Genomic DNA, 18,033 nt, shown 5'->3' with positions numbered 1-18,033 from the left:
AAACATATTTGCATGTTTACTGTTCTCCAATGTTGGGTAATGATCACAATACATTAAATTATTAAATGACTTTAATTTTTAATGCATTTAAAAAAAAAACAATGATAAATTAATTTTTTATAAATTATGACCTTTTCATTTTTAAATTATTATTATTTTAAATAAAAAACTAATTATTTTAATTATTGTTTTTTTAAATTAATTATTTTTTTATAAATTATTCACTTTTCTTGAAACATTAGTTTCATTTATATATAATTTATTTTTAAATATATTATTATTATTGATATTTATCATTTTAAATAAATAATTCATGCATTTTAATAACTATTTCATTTTAAAAAATATTTTATTTTTTATTATTTTTGAAATAATTATTTGTATTATCTATATATTATATTATATGATTAATTAATTGTTTTATTTACTTTATTAAATTAATGAATTGCTTTACATCAACTCACGAACCCCCTGCAGTTCCCTCATGAACCCCCAGGGGTCGTGAACCCTAGTTTATGGAATCGCTACACAACAAACAGCACATGAGCCCATGTGTTCAGGGACCGGTCACCTCTTGGGCGGCTGTGTCCCAGGCTTATGGTTCATGCTACTCTTTTTCTTGATGAGCTTCTCGACAGCGTTGGGTCGCACAATGGGCCGGACCAGGTGGCGTTTGTACGTGCCGGGGTGCTTCTTCTCCACCGCCTGCTCCCTCCTGCAGGAACACATGGGGAACGTTCAGATCTCACAGGCAAACATTCAGGTCTGTGCTAGAGGATTTCACTGAATGATCGTTGTGTGCTCGTTCAGTGAAAATGTGGGTCATGGATATTCTGGCATGAACTGCACGAGCCGGGTCGAGGTTTAAGCAGATTAGACTTAATTACAGTTTCAGCGTTCAGGCACACACGGGGTCAGAGTTCAGAATCATTACAGCCTTTCATGAGTAATTTCATGCCAATAAACAGAGAAACCCAAGAGAGAGAGAGAGAGAGAGAGAGAGAGAGAGAGAGAGAGAGAGAGAGAGAGAGAGCACAGACACACACACACGTTCAAAACTACCATATACTATCATACGACTGCAGTGTACAGAATGCTTGCTTACAGTGTTAAGTACGCACAGTTTCTGTATGCATGCAATATTCAGTTGATCTACTGTATTTGTTAAAAATAGCAGATCACACAGAGTGCAGTATTGTATCCCACAATGCAATGTGCACAGCCTGACCTTCCATTTCCAGTGTGATGAATGAATAAAGTAATATCAGCAGTGATTTTTAACATCTCTTACTGGATGCATTTTTTTATTAGACTACCAACCAGAAGTAATTCTAGCAATTAATTACCAGATTAAAAAAACAAATTGAATAACCAGATTAATTTATAAGATTATGGCAACTAGTTTCTTTTTAAGATGTTTACACTTCAGTTCAGTCATAAAAAATGCATTAGAGCTTGATTCATTACTGTGAATTAGTTCAAAGAATCAATTCAGAGATTCATTTAAATCACTCAAATATAAAATAAAAACAGCATTACATTTTTTTTTTGTCAATATATGTAAATATTGCGGTTTATGACTGTGTATTGTTATATTGGTGCATAAAAATGAATAAATATGATAGTTCCTTGTGTTCACTTAGTGAAAACATGCCTTGATTATTTGAACCAGATTTTTACTGTGAGGAATAATTGGTTGAAATGAGCGAACAAGAAAAGTTTGAGAACTCACTTGAGCAGCTCTTTCTCTCGCACCTCCAGCTGTAGCATGATAGCGCTGAGCTCCATGTACAGGTTATTGGCCCGCTCCAGTTTCCTCTCATAATGCTCTCGGATGTCCAGAGCATGTCTGAAAGACACAGAGACCACAGTGAGAACGGAGACACACACACACACACACAGTAACAGCATGAGGTGTTTCTGTCCTCTCTCGTCTCACTGACCGCAGCTCGTCTCTTCTGCGGCGGATGAGCTCCTCGTCCAGGCGATGGATGCAGGTTCCTTCACTCTTGATCTTCTCGAAATGCTTCTTCACCTCTTCTCTCCAATTCGCCTGTCACAGACAGTGTTATTGTTAACTAAAACATTCAAAATCAGTTTTACTCATTGAAATTAATCTTACAATTTAAGACAAACTTAAAAAAAAAAAAAATTGAATGCGAAATTCTGGCAACTAACTGAAATAAAAATAAGTCAGAATTAAAAACACTCAAATTGGAATATATTAAAGCTAAATAAAATTATTTAAAAACTAAAAAAAGTAATAAAAATGATAAAAGCACATAATATTAAACTAAAATGAATTGAAAACAGAAAATATAGATGATTCAAAACAATAATACTAAAATAACATTGGTCACAGACACACACATACATACACATTTTTATGATCTATGGAAGGGAATCATAAAAATAAGTTTTAATAACTCTTTTAGTAGAAGAATCGAACCAGAAAATGAGTATTTTTGACTGATTCATTACAAAGAACTGACTCGCTCATGAATCACAACCATTTTCACGCTGCATGTTTGTCGTTGCAACCAATTTGCAAATTAAATTCTGAATCATAAAACAATTCGAGAATTAAGAAACAGTTGGACAAGTGCTTCATGTTTGTTTTGCCCTCCTCCACAACTGAAGACGGCAGTGATACCTCTGGATGACACAGTGACTCCTCTAGATGGACTACTGTATGCAGACATCAAGATTCCCTCACCTGAGATTTGAAGTATGTCTCCTGTGGCGTCCCGAGCAGATCAGCGGAGGCGATGTCTAGATGTAGAAGGATCTGCCTGAAGGACGGCCGGTTTCTGGGTTTGCCCTGCCTGCAGGTACAAGAACAACATCTCAAACAACCAATAAAACCATGTTTTACAGAACACTCGCATATACTTGGTTCTGATTGGTCAATCACAGCAAATCCAGAACAATCCATCAAACACCCTAGCAAGAGAGACTGATTTGCCTTAAATCTGCTTCAGTAGTTTTCAACTACTTCAAAAAAATTTCCAGGCTTTTATTTAATTAAATCTAGTTTTATAATTGATTTTCTACACAGCTACTGTAGTTTCACTTGATAATCTTTCTTCTTACATAGTATATAAACAATTGATTTCACTCAACTTGTACTTTATGTCTTTCATTTTTGTAGCTTAATTTGGTAACACTTTATTTTACAGTGTCCTTGTTACATGTACTTCCCATAGTAATAACAGTAAATTATGCATAATTACATCCAACTAACCAAATCCCAATAGTAGTTGCTTAAGATTACTCAGTACTTACATATATAATTACACAGTAACAATGACACCTTAAAATAAAGGTGTAACCCTTCATTCCATAAACAACAGCATAAAGTTTTCCATTATAAATGCAGCAGCCGCACAGATGACGTGGAGTCTCACCAGGTCTGTTTCATAAGGATCTTGAATCCGTCGGGACACGTGGACGGCACAGGCAGATGGAGGCTGTTACTCCCCACACCCCAGATAATGGCGGAGGAGTCCACGTCTTTATAGGGGATCTCGCCGGTCAGCAGCTCCCATAACACCACGCCAAACGACCTGCAAACACACAGATGCAACAATCTAAAGTCTGGGGTCGGAAAGAATGTGTAATGTTTCTGAAAGAAGTCTCTTCTGCTCACCAAGGCTGCATTCATTTGATTAATAATACAGTAAAGTTGTGAAATATCATTAAAATTTCAAATAACTGTTTTCTATGTGAATATAATGTAAAACGTAATTTATTCCTGTGATCAAAGCTGAATTTTCAGCATCATTTCTCCAGTCTTCAGTGTCACATGATCCTTCAGAAATCACTCTCATATGAGGATTTGCTGCTCAGGAAACATTTCTCATAATCATCAGTGTCTCGTAATCATCAATATTTTTATGGAAACCTTGATAATTGTTTTTTTTTTTATTCTGAATATAAGAATAGGACAGCATGTATTTAAATATAATCTTTTGTAACATTATAAATGTCTTTACTGTCACTTTTGATCAATTGAATGCATCCTTGCTGAATAAAAGTATTAATTTCTTTTTTTTAAAAATGTACGATGTATTAGAGCATGATTCTGAATAAATTAAAAATCATATTTTTTGCTTTTTCAAATAGAGATCACTATATTCCCACGAGTCTGAACAGACAAGTAATTTACTAGAGGTTCTGACAAAATGTTAATTGCTGCAGTCTATTTTAAAATATTTAATTCACTTGAAAGAATTATTTTTTTTAAAATCGTTTGAATGAATGATTCAATGACTCACTCATAAAGATCTCACTTGTTTTATTACTGGATGAATCAGTGTTTTTGAACAAATCTCTTCAATTAATGATTCAATGACGAATACATTTTTTAACCGTCACTTGTCTCCATCTACTGGTGTAACGATGTAATTCATGTCATTATTTGAAGCGCCAAGTAACTTTCAAAAGGTGATTTACTGTATTTTGATCGCTAACGTAGTCATCAGTGTTTATATCCGTTTTATAAACTTTTATTCCAGTACTTCTGTGACACAGCAATAACAACAGGCCTACTGTGATGAAAAGACTGTGAAGCCGTTTCATATCTATACATGACAACTGCTCTCCGGATCAGCGGCAGCACGAGCGCAGATCTGAATGTTTCGGTGTGATTGTCAAAGGTTTAATAGACACTGTCATTAGGAATAAGATTGCGTGGGTGTTTGAATCGAGAAAGCGATCTTTAAGCGATTAATCGTGCAGCTCTACAGTGTATATATAGCATACAGTATATGCAGAAGACTCTTATATCACACTCAAACATGTGTGAATGTCACTGCATTAGTTAACACTCACCAGATGTCAACTTTCTCCGACACCGGTTCATTCCGGATCACTTCGGGGGCCATCCAGGCTACCGTACCCGCAAAGGACATCTTCGTACTCTTGTCACTGAGCTCTTTAGATGTTCCAAAGTCTGAGATCTTCACGCCGTCATTCTGAGTGACTAGCACACTGCAAAAGAAAACACACACACAGAGGTAAGGTGGAAAATTTGCACATACACATTAAATCTATGGATGGGAATCATTAAAAATTCAACAGTTCTGGTTATAATTTCAACAATTCATATTAATGGTTTTAATGGTCATATTAATGGTTTTATTAACAACTCTTTTAGGACTTTAGAAGAATCAAACCAGTAGCTAACGAGTCTGAGACTGATTTGAGAGTCTTTTTTTTACCAATTCATTATAAAGAAAGAGTCTGAACTGAGGCTTACTTTGTTAATAAAGTTTTTAAAAACAAAATAATGTTTTGTGTAAACTCGCTTTTTCAAAAAATTCCACAAGTGACAAACGCATTTAAATGTGGAATGATTGACATTGTGATATCAAAAGTCTTGGAGTGTAAATGCAAACTATATGTAATTTGTTTCTTTACACTTTGTTCTTATTATTAACTTTTCACTTGACCTTTTCAAAGTAACGTTACTTAACTTAAAAAATACTTAAATATACTTAGTTTTTAAATATACTTAAAATTATTTATTTTTTGAAAGAGTCTCACCAAGGCTGCATTTATTTGTTCAAAAATAAAGTAAAAGCAGCAATATTGTGCAATACTATTACAAATTAAAATAGTCTTTCTATTTGACTATTTTATTTCTGAAGGATCATGTGACACTGAAGACTGGCGTAATGATGCTGAAAAATCAGCTTTACATCACAGGAATATATATTTCCACATAGAAACCAGCTATTTTAAATTGTAATAATTCACTGTTTTTTCTGTATTTTTCATCCAATAAATCGCAGCCTTCTTTCAAAAATATTTAAAAAACATAATTATTCAAAACTTTTGAATGGTAGTGTATACATATTATTTATCAGCATTAATAATTAACTTATTTAATTTATGTCATATTTTTATTTTCAAATAGTTCAATAAAATAGGTGAATAGTAAAATAAATTCAATAGTTTTTGTTATGGAACCAAATTGGTATGGAGAACTGTGAAACTGTACTGGTATTGGCTCCAAATACTGAAAAGTTGGTATTGTGACAACAACACTTTATTGAACTGAGGCTGATGAGTCTCACTTTGGGGACTTGAGGTCTCTGTGGATGATCTTGTGGAGGTGCAGGTAGTTCATGCCACTGGCGATCCCTGAAGCCCAGTCCACCAGCAGTCGTGGAGAGATCTTACGGCCGGCCCTGAGGACCTCGTACAGCTGCCCCTGTGCACAATACTCCATGATGATGCAGTAACACGGCGCCTGCGTGCACACACCCCTGAGAGACAACACGACAGCAAGCTTTAGTGTCTAACACACTGACGTTCAGGGGAGGGATGCATGGAAATATTAAGTTAAGAAAACTTTTTAGATTAACTCCAAGAAGTTCCTAAAATGGAAGCTTGTTTCCGCCACTGAATGAAAATAAAAAAGGTAATTGCGACTTTTTATCTCACAAATTCTGACTTTTTTTTCTCACAATTGCGAGTTTACATCTCGCAATTCTGACTTTATTTCTCAAAATTGCGAGATGTAAAGTCAGAATTGCGAGATATAAAGTCGCAATTGCGTGTTATAAAGTCAGAATTGTGAGATATAAACTATTCTGAGGGGGAAAAAGTTGAGTCTATTTTCCCCCTTAGAGAATTGGCCTGATAACTCGCAATTGCGAGTTTATATCTCACAATTCTGTGAAAAGATGTCAGAATTTCGAGATATAAACTCGCAATTATGTGTTATAAAGTCAGAATTGCGAGATGTAAACTCGCAATTGTGAGATAAAAAGTCGCAATTCTGTCTTTTTTTTCTCGCAATTGCGACTTTATTTCTCATAATTGCGACTTTATATCTCGCAATTGCGACTTTATTTCTCATAATTGCGACTTTATATCTTGCAATTGCGACTTTATTTCTCAGAATTCTGACTTCATATCTCGCAATTGTGAGATAAAAAGTCGCAATTATTTTATTTTATTTTTTTATTCAGTGGCGGAAACAAGCCTCCATACCTAAAGGCACGTTCACACCAAGAACAATAGCTATAAAGATAACGATAAGTATATTAGTGTCCACGTCAGCGAACAATGTTCTGTCTAAGCATGTGGTGCAGTTTTGATGTGTTCTGATGCTTTAATGCTCAAGCTCTTTAAAGCAGGATGGATTTTGATTGGCTGTCAATGTTTTTAAATCGATCATCAGCTGAAATAAAATAATTCTGAAAGTGATTCCAATAACAGTTTCTCTGTGCCATTATCATTAAACTTTGGCTATGTTTAGAATGATTTTAGAACTACATTGGTATCATTATCGTTATAGTTTTTGTCCTTGGTGTGAATAAGTGCAATTCTTAAGTTCTCAAATATTTTCTTAAGCACATTTTTTAAGAAGAAAATGACAGGCTCTGGCATTTTCCCAAGACTAGATCAACTCAAAAAAAGAAAGTAAAACACATCAAAGGCCGTGTTTTTGCACTGTCTGCAGATTAACGTCATAATCATAGCAAGCGTGCAGACTGTTTTCATTACGACCAGCATAACGGGAGTTCAGCACTTCGGTGTCGTGTTTTTAATGTGCCATGCCTTTTAAATCGTCATGCGACTTGTTTTTAATGTTTACATCATCATCACTGGTGTGCCTCCAGAGAACTTGTGCACATCATATTATATGTAGTTAGTGTTAATTACAACACTTAATTTGGAACAACTCAAATTCATAAAACATCTTTACCTTTGAGGATAAAAAGTGATAGTTCACACAACATTTTTTAATTTATTCACCCTCGAGTTGTTGCAAACCTTTACGAATTTCTTTCTTCTGCTGAACACAAAAGAAGATATTTTGAAGAATGTTGGTTGACCCAATTGACTTTCGTAGTATTTTTTTCCAAACGATCTATGGAAATCAGTGGGGTCCATCAACTGTTTGGTTCAATATTCTACCCATATCTTTTGTGTTCAGCAGAAGAAAGAAAATCATACAGGTTTGGAACAACTTGACGGTGAGTAAATGACATTTTTCATTTTTGGGTGAACTATCCCTTTAAGACAAGTTAGAGGTAATCCTAACTTTAAGCAGTTAAGGAGATTTGTTTCAAGACTTTGATCATAAAAAAAAAAAAAAAGAAGAAGTAAATATAATTTTTTTCTTAAGTAAGGTCCGGCCCCTGAATTCAAAACTAAGCATTTATCTCAAGTATCTGGTCCTGTAAAGTGGGCATTGACACTGTGACCTACTTGAAGCTGATGACGTTGGGGTGCTTCAGTTTTCGGAGGTGTTTGATATCCGTCTCCTTCTGCTCGCGGACTTTCTTGATGGCGACCTCTTCGGAGTGAAACTTCCCGAGGAACACGGCGCCCTGAGCTCCACTTCCCAGCCACTGCAGCTCAGAGATCTCCTCGAACGGCACCTCCCACATGTCTACTGACCAATCAGAAAGCACCGGGAACACGGTATCAAAACACAAATCAAAACCACAGCAAAGATCATCAAAACATCAACTGTAGAACTAGTTTATTTTATTTTTGAACAATATCAGAAAATACGATTCATATAGTGCTACAATAAAACTGATACATCTCTTGGTGGAAATAACATCACAACATTTATTTCCATCAAGAAGTGCATCATTTTTTGCTCAAGATCTTGTATTGTCAACGCAAGAGTCCAGCACTCTGTAAAGCCTCCTCCAGCACATCCCAAAGACTTTTAATACATTTAAGGTCTGGACGATTTGTAACAGTTCTAGGTTGAATTCACTGTTAACTAAAACAGGGATGTGAGCTGGAGCTCATTGTATTCATCTGTGGTTTGGCTTTTTGAGGGGAAATAGTTTTTTTCTTTGCCACTCATTTCTAATTGAGCAAATGCTAAATAAGTCTTGAGACAAGTTCCTCTATTGGACTGTTTTATGATAAGTGCGCGTGGGAATTACCAATGGATTATATTGACTGAGTTTGTCGTCTTTGAACTGCTTAAACCTGTGGATCTTCCCGTGGATGTTTACTGACTGAAATTACCGTGGCGTCATTGACTCTGAGAACGCTGGACTCATTACAACATTGGAGGCTTATAACTTGGAAACTCAGGTTTTTCTATCACGCAAACTTTTAAACTGATTTGTATATACGGGTGCTGTTGTGGAGGGTGAATACGTTTGTTGTTACTTGTGTGGCACTTAAATATAATCACTGCAAAAACTCCCAAGAAAGAGACCCCCTTTTTCCCAAGAAAATATTTTAGGGCCCCCCTTCACATTTAATGATATTATCGCTCTTGTAAGCTTGCAGCAAGCATGACAAATTTTTTATTTTTTTTTCAAACAAACGGTATGTTTATGCACAAATAATAGCCTATAATATTGAAAATACAATAACAAAAACATCAGTACGCCCTTTGTAATTTAACCCTCTGGGGTTCTTCATTTTAGACTCACACTCAGGACCTTCGGGTCAAAAATGACCCGGAGGGCGGCATTAAGATACATTTTATTTGAGTAAAATCAATGAAATATATTTTTGTTCAATAATATTTTTTCTTTTCTTTTTTGGTGTTTTGAGATAATTTTATGATTTATAATTAATATTTATGCAATAATTAAGACCCATTTTTTCCCATTGAATATAATAGAAAATTTATATAAATATATAATAAAAACATTTTTTTTATTAAAGCTGTATTTCATTTTAGAGTCAAGTCTAGGCCTCATGAAAGCAATTTTTGAAATGAGATCGGAGCCATCTGGTGGACACACTGAGCATTTTTATCACGCAATAGCACATTTTTACCACTAGTGTATTTACAGCTCTCTGTAGAAACCTATGGTAGAAACACTCTAGTGATTTTTTCACATATTGTTTAATTTTTTTCAGGTTGTTGATTTGAAAATATAATAACAGATTCTCAAAGACTATTTTTGTCATTTAAAAAAAAAAAAAAAAAAAAAAAAAATTTGGTTGGTTTAAATGGTAATTTGAAGTGGCAGTTTTACTTTATAATACATTCAAACCTGAACATTGCATTATAAAAAGAACAAATAAAAAACATTTTGTCACCCATTGTTTTAAGAGATTCACCCCTTCACTGTTGTGTGCTTTTTTTCTGCATCCTGGCTGTTTGGTAGATTGTATGCACAAAAAAACTCTGTATTTTCATATTTTTGCCAATTTCCCATTCATTTCCTATGGGGGTCATTTTTGACCCGAAGGTCCTGAGTGTGACTATTTTGTTTACGACCACTTAGACTTTTCAAATCCTGTCCCCAATTTTTTTGGGTGTTCATATACCAAGTACCAAAAAAGTCACCAAGTTTTGGACCATTCCGATGAAGCTACGATTTTTTAAATTTTTTTATTTAAACGCTTCGGGTCTTTTTTGACCCGAAGAACCCCAGAGGATTAAAAACGTAAGCCTAGGAGAAGCCTATATATCGGCCCTATTTGAAATGCAAAAACAAAAATATTCACACTGGTGTGCAGGTAAAAAAAAAGAAAGAATAAAGGCTATTACTAAATGACTGTTGTCTGGGGCCTTAATACTTGCATGTTATTTGTGAGGCTTTATCAATGTGAGGCTTTATTTGTTTTACGCTTTAGGCGCTATAGCGAGCGATAATAAACTTGCGTTTATTAACAGAATAATGCGTCTTTCGGAAGAACATTGTAGCCGGAACTACTTCTCTCAGTGTACGTCTATGACGAGTCACGCAGGCACTGGGCTACTCCGCAGCACCAGCGATCCGAACCAGTGTAAAATAGTCCCAATGTAAACATTTATTATAGGTGTGCCATAGTGGTTCAGGATAAGACAAAAACACGGATTGGAAAATGGATTCATGATGAACTCGCTCATTATATACATTTTGTACATTTTGAACAGAAAAAAGTTAAAGTCCCCGTGAACCGGAAGTTGCAAACGACTTTTCTCCAGTGTTGTGACGTATTTCCGAGAGAAACGGAATACTAAATGAGGCAAAATAGTGGGCGTGGCTTTTTTTTCCAACTAGCACCTGGTTGGATCTAGAAAAGTAGGTGTTTTCATTCAGCCTGTCTACTGTCAGTTGGAGGGGCGTGGTTACGGATGTTAAGACGACGCCCAAACCGTCAAACCTACGTCATCAGGGAAGGTCCTCCAACGCAGAGGGGAGGGGAAATTTCAGATTTTGATTAAAGATTACGAAGCCAAAATTTTTTTTGTGTGGATTGACTTGCATGGATGAATTGTTCACCACAAAACGATCAATTTAGGCAAACAAAGTAAGTATGGTCAATTTTGAATTCATGGGGACTTTAAGGACTTTTATTTGATGCTCATTGCTCAAACCTTTCAAAATATGACGCGACCCCCCACAGAGCTCGCTGATGTGGGACACGACCCCCCTGTTGGGAACCGATGCCCTACATCTTTAAAGTGATTTCGTTCTTTTGGAATTTAAGATGGTATGTTACAAATTCATGTGTGAAAATGATTCCTTTTGCTCCCTCCAAACCATTCTTTCACAATATGAGCATGATGGTTTTTTTGGAAGGGCAGGAAAATAAAATCAAGCCCTGAACGTACTCGCCACTAACCTTGCTGCTGAAGTTTGTACTCAGTCGAGTAAGTCTTCCCGATGATATTCCACACGGGTCTCAAACATCCAAACAGCCCCTCCAGGAACCCTCCGTTCACCGGCCCGGCTCTATGAAAGTGCAGTTTGATGTCGTCATGCGGGAGGTGGTGCGTGCCGTTCCCGCTGTGCTCCACCGGACACCCGCTCTCCTCGTTCTTCTCCTCTCCGCCGCTTCCACAGCCTCCCTGACCGCAGGACCCCGGAGACTCGGCCTCCTCGTGCTCCTGCAGCTGAAGCACGCTGTTTTCGAAGTGTCCCTGTTCCCGCGTGGAGTCCTCGCTGAGAGCGGTGCACGGAGGACTGATCCCGCCTGGTTCCTCGTCTCTGCACGGGATTGAGAGCTGCTGAAGAGGAACGGGAAGAGTTGTGGGAGGAGCGAGGTCTGAGATGATCTGTGGAGGAGAAGGTGGAGGAGGCAGAAGAGCCTGAGGAGAAATGTTGCTGCTGGTTTTCTTGATTGAGTCTCCGACGACCGTGAGCTTGAGCTCTTCCTTCAGCTTCCCCACTAGCAGACTGGGACACGATGTCCAGGACAGCACCTCCGGGGAGCTTCCCATGGTGCCGTGCATGGGCAGACACCCTCCTCACCCGACGGGAAATGAGCGGCGAGGCGTTTCGGATGACTTCTGTTTGGGTTTATGACACACCTGCAGGAGGAAGACAGAGAGTGAAGCGTGTCAGGACATTTTTTTTACTTTAACCCTCTGGGGTTGTTCGTTTAACAGTCACACTTGGGGTGTTCGGGTCCAAATGGACCCAAAGGGCAGGATTCATATTTAAAAAAAGAAATTTTTTTTTTTTACTTGTTTTTTATAATATTTTTTCTTTTCTTTTTTGGTGTTTTGAGATAATTTCAAAAATAAAAATTATTTATAATTAATATTAATGCAATAATTATGACCCATTTTTTCCCCATTGAATATAATATATATATATTTTTTTTTTTAAATTTTAAAATGTTTTTAAAGCTGTATTTCATTTTTGAGTCAAGCCTAGGCCTCATGAAAGCAATTTTTGAAATGGTGGACAAACTGAGCATTTTAAAAATTCAAAACCCATATGTAATCTGAATTTATTAGTGTGTATGTGTATAAAAGTGTGTTTGTGTGTGTGTGGATGTGTCTGTTTTGCACTCTTGATGTTTTATAGATTCACCCCTTCACTGTTGTGTGCTTTTTTTCTGGATCGTGGCTGATTTGTAGATTGTACGCACAAAAAAACTCTGTATTTTCACATTTTTGCCAATTTCCCATTCATTTCCTATGCGGGTCAATTTGGACCCGAAGGTCCTGAGTGTGACTATTTTTTTTACAACCACTTAGACTATTCAAATCCTGTCCCTAATTTTTTTGGGTGTTCATATACCAAGTACCAACAAAGTCACCAAATTTCGGACCATTCCGATAAAGCTATGATTTAAAAAAAAAAATTATTTAAATGCTTCGGGTCCATTTGGGCCGAACAACCCCAGAGGGTTAAACAAACTGTTTTTAAAACTGGTGCATTAAATAAGACACTGAAAATAACCCACACACATCGAGAGATCGAGTGCATAGGACATTTCTAAAGTTGTACAATTTTGTAACATTATAAATGTCATATTCGATCAATTTTAATGCATCCTTGCTGAATAAAAATATTAATTTCTTCCTCTTTTCTATAAATAAATAAATGTTTTATTATGGATTTTGTCTGGGATAACCTTCTGTGAAGCATGCATGCGATTCTGCATTAGAATTCAGATACATTAAGACACCTACAGATGTGTGTGTAATGAATTTGTGAAATATAAGTAAACGTTTTAAACAGCAACTACAGCTCTGACTGCTAAATACAGACTGAAACAGTTGATCATTTTAATTTCCAAATTTTGTTCCGCACACAGCGGGAGAGAGGGATTGGAGGCATTTGCATTAATGATGATTATCTCTTTAAAGAGAGAGAGATTCCGGGAAGCCGTGGTTGTGATCCGGCCTCTGTTGATCGACTGTGTTAGTGCAGCTCTGAGATTAAAGCAGAATGAGTATTAGAAGCTCTGAGAGAGAAACATCTGGCACACATCGCTCGCAGCCCACCATCACTCACTCACACACACACACACACACACACACGATAATCTGCTGCTGTAGTTACGCAAGACCAACTCTCCCAAAACAGGAATCATTTTGGTTGCATTAGTGTCTGAAACAGAGGTCAGCGACCTCTATGGCCCCGTTTACACCTGGTATTAAGATGCGTTTCGGTCGATCGGATCACAAACGGACGACGCTAAATACAGGTGTAAACGGGGTCTAAAGCGGCATTTTGACAAAAGAGACGGATTAAAACACCAGGTGTAAACGGGAATGCGTCTCCCTCGTCCACACACACACACACACACACGCATGCATAATTACATACACACACACTCACCAGCCACTTTATTATGTACATAAATATAGTGTGCAGATTACAGCTTATTGTTTACTGCAATATTGCTGTTCTTCTCGTGTCCAAAGCAAGTTTCTAGCCAAAAGAAAGTCTGTCTGTCCTCTTGACACAATCACAGCCAATCAGAAGACACGTCATGTTTAATGTAATGTGACTGTAGGCATAGAAACCATGTAAAACAAAACGTATAATAAAACGTTCTATATTGCAACTCCTGCTTAAAACTTAGACTGAGAAAAGGGTTTACTGAGGATTATGGGTAACACACACACACACATCCACCTCTGACAGCTGCTGTATTCTCAGCCACTATTGATCATTATAGCCAAACAAACTGACCCGTTACTCTTAGTTACCAAAGCAAAACTCAAATAAAAGACAGACACATGACCTGGGAAAAGAACAGCTCTGTTTATCCAATCATTGCCTGACAAACCCTGAATTCTGCATTAATGGATGAAACACACAGAGAGCCAAAGTATCTTCAAAAACCTGTCATGAAACCCCAAAAGAACAGCGCGAGTCAGAGTCCATCAGAGCGAGGGTCAGAGGAGAGAAACGGCAACCGGACGCTGCAATCGGATCAGGACCCGTGCAGCGCTTGTCCAATTCTGATTAGAAGGAAAGCTCAGGATCAGATAAAGCAGATTAATGAGAAACAGGAGAAACTCTTCTCGCGCTCAGTCAGCTCATTATAATCAGCTCATCCCAACCCGCCAGCAGTTTTACATGTTCACAGTAACACTGTTTAGCCAAAATATCAATCTGAGCTCTCAGTGAAGACTGCTGAGGATGACAACAGAGAAATGCTGATATTAAACATCCACAATACTTTGTAAGAAGAAAAATAAAAAGGTTGTAAATGAATTTAACCTGTTAAGTGTCACCCCACTTTTTTGAAAATTACATGAAAATGCACATTTCGAACTTAAATGGTTGTAATTCAAGAATGCTTTGGAATATAGACGTAAGATTGGTCTTGTTTTAAAGAAGACATTTGGCAGATTTTTGTAGAATTAAGAAAGTGAAAAAGAAAAAAAGTTATAGAAGTTTGAGTTTATGGAAATGTACAATGTAAAAAAAATAATTATTCATATTTTATATAAAATATATATTTTCAAAACCTGGGCTACTCTAAAACTGCAGAAAAATCAAAGCCAAAAATCTGAACAAGTTGTGTTTCAAATTTTAGGTTGATATCTCAAAAAAAATGAGCTTTCAGTGAGATTTTGTTTGGGCGCACCAAACTTTTTCACTAGGGCACAACCATTACTGCCCATATAAGGGCGCCTCCATTTCCATATGTGTTTTGAGTGATACGAACCATTATTTCCACGATTTTCATACAATTTAGGAAGTTGACATCCTATTCAGAAGTAGTATGAGAAGTTTGGCAGATTTTGATATGAATTCAACTTCTAAGAAACACATACAAAGAACACGTATGTGCGTTATAGCTCGCTGCCACATCACAAATGGTGAATTTATTTATTTTTTCTTTATATTTTAAACATTTTCAGACCTTTTTTTCTAAAATAATTGAATGGATGCTATCTTTTGAACTCTTGGCATGAAAACAAACTGAGGTTTCTACCATTTTTTCATGATTTTTCATGTTCATCACTATTTCAAAATAAAGGTCTGAACACGCCTTAGGAGTATGGAAATATTCTTGTTGCAAATTGATAAATTATGGCTCCTCTGTAATTTATTTTGAAAATCAGTCACCAAATATGGAAACTAGAGATTGTAAGCTTTCAAATGATATATAGTTTGTCAATATTACTTAAGGTTTTTACTAAGATATTATTGTTTTAAAAATATAATGGCAAACGTCCCACCTGTGGGACGGTGACATCATTCCACTATAGTGTACAGTATGTAAGATGAATAATTATTTATTTTAAATAAATAATAAATGACTAGAAATAAAAACAAAAAATAACAACAACAATACAATAAATACGAAATAGACAAATAAAAAATAACAAATAAAAAATACAATAAATAATAACAATAATAAAAACAAAAAATAATATTGCAATAAAAAATATAAAAAAATAGACAAATAAAAATAAATACAATAAATAAATAACAATAATAAAAACAAAAAATAATAATATTGCAAAAACAAAAAGATAATTGATAATACAAAAAATAAACAAATAACAAAAAATAAACAAATAAATCAAAAACAAAAAAGTATAATAAAAAGATAAAAGCAAAATTAAAAACAAACAAATAAATAAAAACAAAAATCTAATACTAATACAATAAATAAATGAACAACAACAACCAAAAAAAAAGAAGAGAAAAAAAAGATTATTATTATTATTAATAATACAATAAATAAATGAATAAAATCTTAAAACTACAAATAAATAAATAAAATGTCTGATATTGTGCAACATATCTTGCATGCCCACTATACGGTGGGGTTTGGTGTATGTACGAGTGTAAGATGATCCGGTGAGTGGCTGTGATAGAGATGCAGCAGAAGAGCATCAATAATGCATCACGTGTGCCGAGAGTGCAGCAGGAAACCAGAGAGCGTTTGCTCAGGTAACCCTCAAACCTGTGAGCGCGCGTGTGTGTGTGTGTGTGTGTGTGTGTGTGTAATTCCACTCCGGCTCAGAGTTACAGTCTGGAGGGGAAAGAAACACAAGTCCTGCCAAAATGCATTGACACGTGGAGACTGCATGACAACAGTTTAGTTCTGCTTCTATATCTACAGTCCAGTCCGGTCCGGTCTGGTCCAGTCAACATCAATCTGAAGTGCTGTGAATTATTCATGGGTTTGGGTGATATAAATAATATCTGGGTCTTATCAATGCAGTTCCTGTCCAATTAGATAACTAACCAAGCTGCTGTTATTAATGAGCTTGATATTCATAAAAATAACCGTATTAAAGTATGTTTCTTTCTAGTATTAGACGAGCAACAAACTGAGATTTCTGACGAGCAATATAGAGAGAAAATGAAAAAGACAGACAAAGAGAGAGACGTACAGGAAGACAAAGAACGAGAGAGATTTAACAAGACCTTTAATCCACTAATCCGTCGACTGGGCTCAGCGGAGAGCGTCTCGATACACACGGGTCCGTCATCACTGCTGAACCAGGAACCGGTTTGTTCCAGAAACACGGATTCATCACACGCTCAAATATTTGTCCAATCACATGCTCTCTATAAATGAGAATGCTCCTCCCCCAATTACTCTGATTGATCTTGACAACTAAAGTGTACATTTATTTCAATTGGAAATAAGTCAACACAGAACAGAAACTGTGATTGTCTTTAAATAACATATTCTTAATAGTTCTTGTAATTAGTGGTACAGCTCTGTTTAGTTTTTTAAAAATGAACAAACAAAACGTAAAAAAATTAACATTTGAAGTCAATGCTGACAAGTTACTGTTTTGCTAAAAAGATTACAAGCATTAAGACCTTACAGAAACATGCATTAAGACATTAAATAGTAAAAATTATATATATATATATACATATTAATTATATAATAAGAAATATTTTCTTTAGTACTGTATAATTGTATTAACTATAAGAACATAATGTTATAATATTACACTAAAAACATAATAATAATGTTAAATTCCAAATGTTATTAATGTTAATATTAAATAAAAACCATGCTACTTTACAACTACTAATAATGTGTTAAATTCCATGTAACCAAAAATAATAATTATAAATGTATGTATACAAATATACTTTAATATTTTTACATAAAATATGTAATAATAAAATAATAATCAGTTAAATTCCATGTTACCAGAAATAATATTTTTGTTTAGTATTGTAAATTTTATTAAGCACAAGAACATAATGTATTAATATTACATTACAAACATAATAATATGATAATACTAACAATTTTGAATTCCATTACAAATTTACAATATTCCATGATACAAATTTAATAAAATAAAATAAAGAACTTGCATTCCTTATAATCCCCATCCCACTGCCGAAAGAAATAATGTTC

The 18,033-nt window shown here is 35.5% G+C and overlaps 1 protein-coding gene across 4 annotated transcripts in view; it reads right to left on the bottom strand.

Annotated features, from left to right (window-relative positions):
* The window catches only part of si:ch211-45c16.2 (mitogen-activated protein kinase kinase kinase 13), a 60,405-nt gene that overhangs the window by 6,022 nt on the left and 36,350 nt on the right, over window positions 1-18,033 (bottom strand). For 3 of the 4 annotated variants that reach the window (XM_056271376.1, XM_056271377.1, XM_056271378.1), the window contains exons 3-11: window positions 11,560-12,247; window positions 8,227-8,413; window positions 6,081-6,272; window positions 4,834-4,992; window positions 3,408-3,566; window positions 2,717-2,825; window positions 1,944-2,053; window positions 1,733-1,849; window positions 572-715 (exon numbers count right to left, since the gene is read on the bottom strand). In XM_056271376.1, coding sequence (XP_056127351.1) covers window positions 572-715; window positions 1,733-1,849; window positions 1,944-2,053; window positions 2,717-2,825; window positions 3,408-3,566; window positions 4,834-4,992; window positions 6,081-6,272; window positions 8,227-8,413; window positions 11,560-12,169 — 1,787 coding nt within the window. In that variant the 5' untranslated portion in view covers window positions 12,170-12,247. The remainder of the gene's footprint in view (window positions 1-571; window positions 716-1,732; window positions 1,850-1,943; window positions 2,054-2,716; window positions 2,826-3,407; window positions 3,567-4,833; window positions 4,993-6,080; window positions 6,273-8,226; window positions 8,414-11,559; window positions 12,248-18,033) is intronic. The other variant, XM_056271379.1, reaches the window with a different exon arrangement.

The sequence above is a fragment of the Rhinichthys klamathensis genome, unplaced genomic scaffold (genome assembly GCF_029890125.1).
Source record: "Rhinichthys klamathensis goyatoka isolate OS25496 unplaced genomic scaffold, OSU_Roscu_1.1 h1tg000318l_1, whole genome shotgun sequence".
NCBI classification, from domain to species: Eukaryota; Metazoa; Chordata; class Actinopteri; order Cypriniformes; family Leuciscidae; genus Rhinichthys; species Rhinichthys klamathensis.
Note: the sequence above shows the minus strand (reverse complement) of the source record. Positions and strands in the feature narration are given on the sequence as shown.